The sequence below is a fragment of the Helobdella robusta genome (assembly GCF_000326865.2).
Source record: "Helobdella robusta unplaced genomic scaffold HELROscaffold_109, whole genome shotgun sequence".
Lineage (NCBI taxonomy): Eukaryota > Metazoa > Annelida > Clitellata > Rhynchobdellida > Glossiphoniidae > Helobdella > Helobdella robusta.
Genome location: NW_008703612.1, coordinates 77,599 through 87,415, shown reverse-complemented (window position 1 = coordinate 87,415; position 9,817 = coordinate 77,599). Strand labels below are relative to the sequence as shown.

General features: G+C 33.7%; 2 protein-coding genes across 2 annotated transcripts; one reads left to right on the top strand and one right to left on the bottom strand.

Annotated features, from left to right (window-relative positions):
* Positions 1-796: 796 nt before the first annotated feature.
* On the bottom strand, positions 797-7,296 carry HELRODRAFT_183494 (hypothetical protein; the record flags this gene model as incomplete). Its single annotated transcript, XM_009012527.1, has 13 exons — positions 797-1,214; positions 1,326-1,556; positions 1,649-1,840; positions 1,972-2,094; positions 3,491-3,573; positions 4,148-4,220; positions 4,542-5,050; positions 5,128-5,278; positions 5,376-5,522; positions 5,596-5,760; positions 6,012-6,251; positions 6,567-6,826; positions 7,093-7,296. 13 exons carry the CDS (start codon positions 7,294-7,296, stop codon positions 797-799), a joined length of 2,796 nt encoding a protein of 931 aa, XP_009010775.1.
* Positions 7,297-8,624: 1,328 nt separating this feature from the next.
* HELRODRAFT_183493 (hypothetical protein) lies at positions 8,625-9,500 on the top strand (the record flags this gene model as incomplete). The annotated part of the gene is made up of 2 exons (XM_009012526.1): positions 8,625-8,696; positions 9,252-9,500. 2 exons carry the CDS (start codon positions 8,625-8,627, stop codon positions 9,498-9,500), a joined length of 321 nt encoding a protein of 106 aa, XP_009010774.1.
* Positions 9,501-9,817: the final 317 nt, after the last annotated feature.

Here is a 9,817-nt window from a genome sequence, read left to right as displayed (position 1 = left end):
GATGGCTGATGTTGTTCTAGTAGAGTTGGTTGTTGTTGTTGTAGTAGGGAAGATGGCTGTTGTTGTTGAGGTGGTGGTTGTAGTAGAGGTGGTTGTTGCTGTAGCACAGATCGTGGCTGTTGTTTTAGCAAAGATGGTTGTTGTTGAGGTGGTGGTTGCTGTTGTAGTAGTGGTTGTTGTAGCCGAAGTGGCTGTTGTTGTTTTTGTTGTAAATGTGGCTGTTGTTGTTCTAGAAATAGTTGTTGATGTAGTAGGGATGGTTGTTGCTGCAGTTGTTGTTGTAAAAATAGTTTTTGATGTAGTAGAGATGGTTGCTGTTGTTGTAGAAATAGTTGCTGATGTATTAGAGGTGGCTTTTGTTGTAGTTGTTGATGCTGAAACATTTGTTCTTTCCACGGTTGAAATAGTTGTCGTTGTTGTAGAGGCGGCTGTTTTGGTTGATGTTTTTCTTTCTTCTTTGGTTTGATATCTTTTGACTTATCTGTATGGAAATAAGAACATAAAGTTTAACACCATCACTACCAGCTGCTAAAATTCACTCTAGGATTGTCATCAATTGTCATCGTCACATCATCACAACATCGTCATTGTCGGTGCCATCATCACGTGATTAAAGTCTGCAATCTAAGTAGCCCAATGGAATAGAATATCACGTCAGAGTATCACATAGTAATGATTTGATGGGCTAAATTATCATTATGGATTACTTACTATTAATTTAGCTTTTAGTACTCTCTACTATCACACCCAACAACACCATCACCAGTATTTTACTACGACATTAAGTTCTCTGAGACTAACCGGAAACTGAAAAATATGGTCGGGCTTGTTCCACAGAAGTTATAACTTGGTGGCAATAGTCAAACGGGGTTTTGACATTCGGGTCAACCTGATGGTCTTGATTCTGTAGTTTTTGCGGTGATTTTCGCTCTTGTTGTAATTGCTGTTCAAGCAGAAGCGATTGTTGTTGCAACAAAAATGGTTGTTGTTGTTGTTGTAGCAAAAATGTTTGTTGTGGTTGTTGTTTTAGAAAATGTTGTTGTTGTTGTTGTAGCAAAAATGTTTGTGGTTGTTGTTGTAGCGGTGGTTGTTTTCGAATGTCGTCTTTTTCAGCTGCACCACCCTTCAATTTACATTCTGTACCAGATGAATTTGTTGTGCCATTAGCTCCATCTGGAGACTTCCTACTACTGGTTGGATGTGAGTCTTCAGGCCTACCGGTAAAACGTAAAAAATTACCATTTAAAAATTCGTTGCACCACTTTAACAATGAAACATTTAGAAGTGATCACTGTAACGAATGTGAATATTCAAGACAGAATTACTTCTGTGTATGAGATCCAACAGGTCTATCATCTACACTGTGGTGGTCTCTTGTAACATTGGCATCAGAGTTCCTGTCAGTCTCATTGTTGTGGTCGTTGTAGCTGCTGCCACTAGCTCTAGTTTCGCCAGAAATACCAAGCTTTGGTTTTATTTCAGTTTTGCTACTGCACTGGATGTTTTTCTCTGTGTCACCAACAACGTGCCCTGTCCCCATCGTTTCATTGGTCCTCCTATTGAGGAAATAATTCCTTTATAGAAAAGCTTTAAATTTGGGAAAAAAGCAAACGAAAAAGTGAATAAATAGAACAACGTTGCTTCTGACTGAGCAGTGCCACTATTTCTTTCCAGCTGCAACATCGAGTTGGAACTCATCATTTGGAAAGCAGGCGGAACACTGGCGTCACGCCAACAGTACGTACTTAAATCCAGAAATCGTGGCAGGCCGATGTTGTTGGAAACCTTCTGCTGAATCAAATCATTGATCTTATACCTCTTCAATAACACCGTCAGGATTCTGCAACATTATCATCACGACTGAGAATTTTAACGCTGACCGCAAGGTTTAAAAAATTAACAATCAGCACTAAAAGATTTAAATTTGGAGAAAAAAAAGTAAATCCAAAACTAAAAGCGCAGTGCAAGAACCTGGGCAACTTGTAAAATTTTGTAAGTCGATTAGCCCTTTTTGAGTTCTTGCAGTGTTCGCACGAATACTCTATCGACTGCTCTTTGAAGTATTCGCCCAGGCAAGTAACGAGGCTAGTCAAACTGTTGTTCAATAAGTTATAAATGTACAAATGCAAGTAAGAACTTGCACAGCATCACAAGTCTATATTATTTGTAGTGTTTCTAAAAAAAATCATGTTACACACATTTGAAACAACCAATCAAATCAACTCATCGACGTTATTTTCAAATTTATAATAAGTTATATATTTAATACACACTCGAGTGGGATGAAATTTTTTTCTTCTTCTGCCCTTTACCGGATCCTTTATCGACGGCATTTGTGAATTTAATAATTTTTCTCGAAATTTTATCATAATCATCTGGCTAATATTACAAAATTTTATTTAAATTTTTTTAAAATATTGATTAAATAGAAAATTCACCAATGTGGCTGAAAAAAAAATCCAGAAACCAGAGAAAACCACCCGTTTGTCAATATCTGGGAAAATGAAAGGAATGAAACAACATATTTTACCTTTGGTGCATAATATTCTTGAAGGTTAACAATATATAAAATACCACTTGCAAGAACATCCGCAGAATAAAGAACCAAAAGCTTCAGACATTATAAATATTCTTGTTAAAAACATTAAGGAAATTTGGACACAACCCTCTATTCCAATCGATTCAATTGATCACTTTATCCAACTTATACCATGCCATTGCTATCATTATCTAAAATTAATCAGATATCCTATATGTAAAAGAAATGCTCCTTTATGAACAGAAATTTACGACATTTGAAGAATAGTCTTAGAGCAAATTGTTTGATATAGCCAGCTAGTTGCAGGTGTATAGCCACAACAGTTTGTAAATGTTCGAGAAGTAAAAAAATTCACTTGAAAAAAAGAATTTTTAAAAGATCAGAGAACGGTAAGGAATATGATGATTGGTTCAATTGACCAACCAAAAACTAAATCTCTTATACAAAAAGCACAATAAAAAACTGAAAAATTGCGACTCGAAGGTAAAAAATTATTAGAAAACAATAAGAAACATAGAAGGAATGACACAGATGAAAGTTCCTCAGAAAACATTGAAGGTAAAGAACCCGTTTAAATTTCATTTTCACAGCAAAGACGTCGATTGACGAACACCGAACGAGCTTCAGAAAGATATGTAATATCAGACAGAGGAGCAGCATCAAACATACGACCATATTTCCGCAAATTAAATGTGATTCAAAAGTGCTACCTGACTTTGTTTTACAGAAAGTATAATTATTAGTGAAGATCAAATAGTTTACGACATGTGTTTGGCAACAGACAGTGACACATGTGATGAAGCATTATGGAATAGAAATACTGGAAAACATGTAATGTCTCGCTGGTTGGACTCCAGCTAACAGAATACTAAGTTTATATGTTGCCACTATAGAACCAAGCAACACACTTTCCGAAATTCGTGAGTTAATATTAAAAGTACCTATATGCACCTGATTGGTCTGCAGTTAAGTGCAGACCTTTCTCTGAAGATGGTGCAAAACATTTGTGGGTGCTTGTAAACAAATCCTGATATCTAAATGTTAAACATTCGGACAATAATTTAGTTTTTAGTATTGATTTGTTTTCTCTTTGGATAGATGTAATTACAATTTTATCAGTAAATATATAAATGACTCAGATTATTTGTTTCCGAATAATATAAATATTGCCTAATATTTTTTTCATATATTTCCTATTTTCACATAACCACAAAATATTAAAAAATTAGAGGGTAAAATTTGTTTACAAAAAAATCATTAATTTGGCAATTTTTATCAAGAATGCATTACACAGCTCTTGAGTGGTATTGGAATTCAAAAATCTGATTTTTGTTTTCAAGGTAATGTTTTCGTCGCCCCATCCTCACACACACACACGCACACGTACACATTTATAAAGCGCTGTTGTATTTAAACTTATATCTTCTACAGCTATCTCTCTCAAATTGAAAATTAAAGTTTAACCATTGAATATTAAAATTGTAGTTTCAAAAATGGACGGAACACTAGTTCAAAATTTTAATTTAAGAAATGAACGAGACATTAAACGTGTAAATATAAATTATTATTATTATAATTATTATTATAATTATTAATATTTACTTATACCCACTCTTCGGAGGATGAGACGTCTAGGAGAAGATCGTGTTGCAACTCTGTTGAGAATACCTGATTGAAGCATCTGAATTGATAATAATTTAAGTTTGACCGGTTTCATATTATTATAATTGTCATAATTATTTTTATTATAATAATTATTGATATATATATATATAATATATATAACTATATATATATATATATATATATATATATATTATATATAATTATTATAATAATTGTAATAATTAACAATAATAATAACAATAGTTATTGTAATTATTGTTATTTACATTATCATTATTATTATTATTATTATTGTTATTATTATTATGCGAGCTGCTTCAAGTCATTGGTAACGAGCAAGTTTACTATTGAGGGCAGATATTTTCCCAGCAATAACCTTTCGCATGTGGTGCTGTGTCTAAGAATACTTTGAAAGTTTTTTGTGGTCGGATTGTTCTCAGCAAAGTAAGATATAACGGACGGGTCAAAACAACTTCCCTGACGTTCGCTGCTGTTGTTGTTGTTGTCGTAGCGGTTACCGCGGTTACCATCAAAGTTAATATTGTTGTTGTTGGTACTGTTGTTGTTACTGTTGTTGTTGTCGTGGTTATCATCAAAGTTAATATTGTTGTTATTGTTGTCGTTGTTGTGAGAACTTGCCGTTGTGGTGTTGATGTTGTCGCGGACATTTCCCGGAGAAGAAACATCGTTGTTGTTGTTGGCTGAACGTGGCGAATCTGCCGATACGGTTGATGGTGTGGATAGCTGTGTGGAATCTTGTGATGACGCCGGCAATGCTCTTAACCATGTAAGTAGTTCTACCGAGGCAGCTACTACGGCGTTGAAAGGAGCGGTGATTTCTTCCTTCATGTGATTCAACAACTCGGACAAAAACTCGTGAGCATCCTAGATGTGAATTGGAATTTGTTGTTGCACTGTCGATTAAAAGAGTTTTATGTTTTATAGTGAACAAATGTTACAACGTGCTGTTCTGTCCCGTAAAATTTCCCGGCTTTATGGCTTAATGATTCTTTCATGAGTAGCAAATCATTGCTCCTGCTGCTGTCGTAGTTGGTGTAGGTGCTTGCCGAGAAGGAGTTGTTGACTCTCGACTTCAGCAACTGATGCATTGACCTGTTTTAACATTGACGCGATAGTTTGATGACGGTGAGAAAAAGGTGAATTAGAAGAGTTAAAAATAATTGACGGCAGATGGCGCAAGAACACAAACTTAAATAGAGGTATGCTTGATACTTTGTCTGCGGCGTGTTGCATGAATTGTTGATAGACGATGTGAACATCGGCAACAAACGGTTCGAGGACGAACAAAGCTTGCAAAACAGCATTCATGTAACAGGTATTGCCCAAGTTGCTTAGTCTTAAAAGTCAACAAAATGAGAAATTTCAAACTAACAAGTCGAGTAGATTTTAAAGTAGAATGTAACTCTGACCCACGCAATGACGTTGATTCGTCTGAAGATGTCTGCAGGATATTTGCCGGTTTGGATGACGTGGTACCTTCGCTACCCTTGACAGTAAAACTCACTGAAGAAAGGGCCGATAACATTGAAAAATATCCAAAAAAACTATTTGGCATGGCAGTCTCATTGCGAGGGCTTAATAAAAATATATATTAAAAGATCAGTTGAATGATCAGTGAAATTTGCTATAACACTGTACCGTACAATGAATATAATTTAATAAAGTTGCATTTCTAGAAATAAAACACTCATTCCTATTCCAAAATAAAAATAATAATAATACTTTTTTTCGAATTTATTGAAAAGTTTAGTTGAAGATAAAAAAAAAGCTTTTCTAAGAAAGAAATCTAATAAAATTTTTAACCAACAATATACTTCACTTATACTTTGGTCGTCGCACTGAGAGAATGTTGTTGTTGTTGTCTGCAGAGATGTCCTCACCCATGTTCTCCTTATCAGACACTGATAGCCGCTTCCTGTTTCCAGTCTTGTGGTTTTTGTTGCTGTCATCGTTACTGTCGCCAGTCTTCCTGCTGTTTTTGTTGCTACAAACCCTCGAGTGTCTGTTGCCCACGTTGGCATCCTTCAGAGGAGTTGTCGGAGTCATATTGTTGATGTCATACACGCTGCCGTTTGAATAATTTGGATATATTAATTTTTATCAGGTATATATGGAATAATATAGAGAATAAATAGAGAAATAAAAATAAAACTGACTCATAACCAGGTAAGTTCCCGACAGCCATTTCAGTTTGTTTCATATTTACAGTCAAAGTTGGTTTAAACTTGCTGGTACTGTATCAATGCAATATATTAAATGTTGTAAATGACTAGTTTATTTTTTACAATAAATTTTTACAAAAAAAAAAAAAAAAAATTTAGAAGAAAAAGCATTCAGAAAAATAATTTCATCGCTAATGGTTATAAAATTATAGAATAACCTATTAAGCGATATATCTTTATCAATATTTGCATTATTTGTATCATTATTATCCATCTGCCGAGTATTCCTCTGCTTTTGAATGTTAGGTCCAACAACTGAACCAACACTAGCTTCTGTGTTTAACAGACTCCTAAGCTGGCTGTTGAATTTAAACCAAGATGAAACGGCCTGCTTTTTTTCTAAGTCTATCACAGAACCATCTTTGAATTTTATCACTGTCCTATGTAATTCTATGTCAAACTTATCTATGTTTGTCAGCTGGATAATGAAATGGTAAATAATTTAGTTTTAAAAACTCATGTCAGCGATTTGGGTTTAAAAATAAGGTTATAATATAATGAAAAATTATTAAGAGAGGGGTAATTTATAAAAAAATATTATGAATAAATATAATATGAATAAAAATCATAAGGTGACATGTAAATCACAACCAACAGTGCAACAAAATTATAAGAAAGAAACAGGAAATAATTAACAGAGATAAATATTGCCAAGTTTTCCTTCATTTATTTACTAACACACACCTTAATCCTTGTCATTCTCTGACCAAATAATAGTTTGTCACTGTAAATATGCAATTGGAACTGACCGTACCCCAAGTCAACCAGAATAATCTTACCGGACGTGACAACAGTTTTAGATGACGCATTTGTAACCTTTATATGGCAAATTGTTGTTGCAATCTCGTCTTCTGAATGAGTAGTAGTAACTTTCAGATTGAGATGCATTATTTATTTATTTTAATATCTTCTCATTATTCGTATGCACCAAATTCTGGAGTTATAGAGCTTTCAACTTAACTGTAGGTAAGACTACTAAGAATTAAAACACAGCAAGCAACCAATGGAAGAACAAGTGAATAACTGAAACATTTTGGTTACTTCATAAGCTGTTGTGGAACTAATAACTGTTGGAAAATTATTGGGCGCATAAATTTTCCTCTGAAACACAGGACGTAAGAAAGTCAACCTTGTAGAATTCCAATATACGTTCCAACGATGTTTCCAAGATTACAGAGATTGTTCCTTCAAAAAAATTATTCGTAGCATATATAATATAACAATTATGAATTATATAATATATATGTATATATCATATATAGGTAGAGGCATATGGTAGTTGATTCAAGAACAGTGGCTCAAACAAAATGAAGCATGCTTCTTAATTTCCAATTACTTGTGTGTTTGAATTTCTAATTTTTGTGAAACTAAATGAAAATATTGCTCTCTCTAGTTACTGTGGAGTTTAGTATTTTATGTTACTATTAATTAATAGTAATTTAATTTAAGTTAATAAAGTTAATAGTTAATAGTATAGTCTCTTCAACTATAGTTAACTATAGAGACTAGACTATACTAAGGGAGACTACTACTTATAATAACTAAGTCTTATTCTTATCTAATTCTTATTTCTTAGACTTTATTTTATATTTTTTACTAAGACTATTAATTGAAAATTAGTACCTTACGCTTCAATTTGTGATACTGTACATTACAGTTAAGTAAAAGCAATCACAATGAATATTGTTGTCAACTAACTACTTCTTAACTTTAGTCAATACTTAACGTCTTAAATCTTAATTAAATCTTACCTGTCAACTTGTGTGTCGTTGTGTGTATAGCGAACACTGGCTGAGAGATTTCTAAAAAAGTTTGGTGAAGTTGAAGTTGCACGCAAACGTTTATGGTTGGATAAATTAATAATTAATTGAACTCGTTCAAATTTAATTTTTAATAATAACAACAGCTCGGTAGGTTAACATGCATGTGGACTTTTTTTTACTTTAAACTACCCGCCAAATTTTCACCAGGTTGAAAATTGGCTAAATGCCTGACTGACTGGCTGATTGAATTTTTTTCTCACTTTTTAAAAATTTTCTTCAAAATTTGCTGAATTTTTTTGCTTTAGTTTGTACTCTGAAGAAATAAATTATTAAAATAGATATAAACGACAGAAAATAAGGAAAATACTCACAAAAATGGTTAATCAAACAATCAATCAATCAATCAATTAGCTTATAAAGCGCTATTTCCGCGATGTTCAACAGCGCTCCTCAATGAATTTTGAAAGCAGATGGGTCTTGAGATCCGCTCTGAAGTTCGCAAGTGATGGAGAAGTAGTCAGAGAAGTAGGTAGAGAGTTCCAGAGAAAAGGACCAGAAAAAGCAAAAGCAGATTTGGCAAAAGAGTGTTTAACACGAGTCAAGAAAAAGCGAGAAGAAGAAGACGATCGTAAACCGGGGCGTTTAGGTTCAATTAATATAAATACTTAGGAAATAATTTAGATTGAGACTTATACATGAACGTGCAAATTTTAAAAATTATTCTATATTTTATAGGTAACCAGTGCAAGAGAACAAGATATGGAGATATATGAGAAAAGAAAGGGGCACGAGCAACTAGACGAGCAGCAGAGTAAAAGCTTTACTTAAAGGATAGAGTATAGAGTCAGGAAGATCATAGTAGAGCGAGTTACAATAATCAATCCTAGATAAGACTAACGAAGTAACAATAAGGAGAAGAATAGGATCATCAAGAAAAGGCAAAAGTTTTTTTATTCTACGTAGATGAAAGTAAGAGCTTCTAGCAACACTATTAATCTGAGAAGAGAGAGACATATCAATCAATTATTCAATCAATCAATCAATTAGCTTATAAAGCGCTATTTCCGCGATGTTCAACAGCGCTCCTCAATGAATTTTGAAAACAGATGGGTCTTGAGATCCGCTCTGAACTTCGCAAGCGATGGAGAAATAGTTAGAGAAGTAGGCAGAGAGTTCCAGAGAAAAGGACCAGAAAAAGCAAAAGCAGATTTGGCAAAAGAGTGTTTAACACGAGTTAAGAAAAAGCGAGAAGAAGAAGACGATCGTAAACCGGGGCGTTTAGGTTCAATTAATATATCTGATAAGTACTTAGGAAATAATTTAGATTGAGACTTATACATGAACGTGCAAATTTTAAAAATTATTCTATATTTTATAGGTAGCCAGTGCAAGAGAACAAGATATGGAGATATATGAGAAAAGAAAGGGGCACGAGCAACTAGACGAGCAGCAGAGTTAAAAGCTTTACTTAAAGGATAGAGTATAGAGTCAGGAAGACCATAGTAGAGCGAGTTACAATAATCAATCCTAGATAAGACTAACGAAGTAACAAGAAGGAGAAGAGTAGGATCATCAAGAAAAAGCAAAAGTTTTTTTATTCTACGTAGATGAAAGTAAGAGCTTCTAGCAACACTATTAATCTGAGA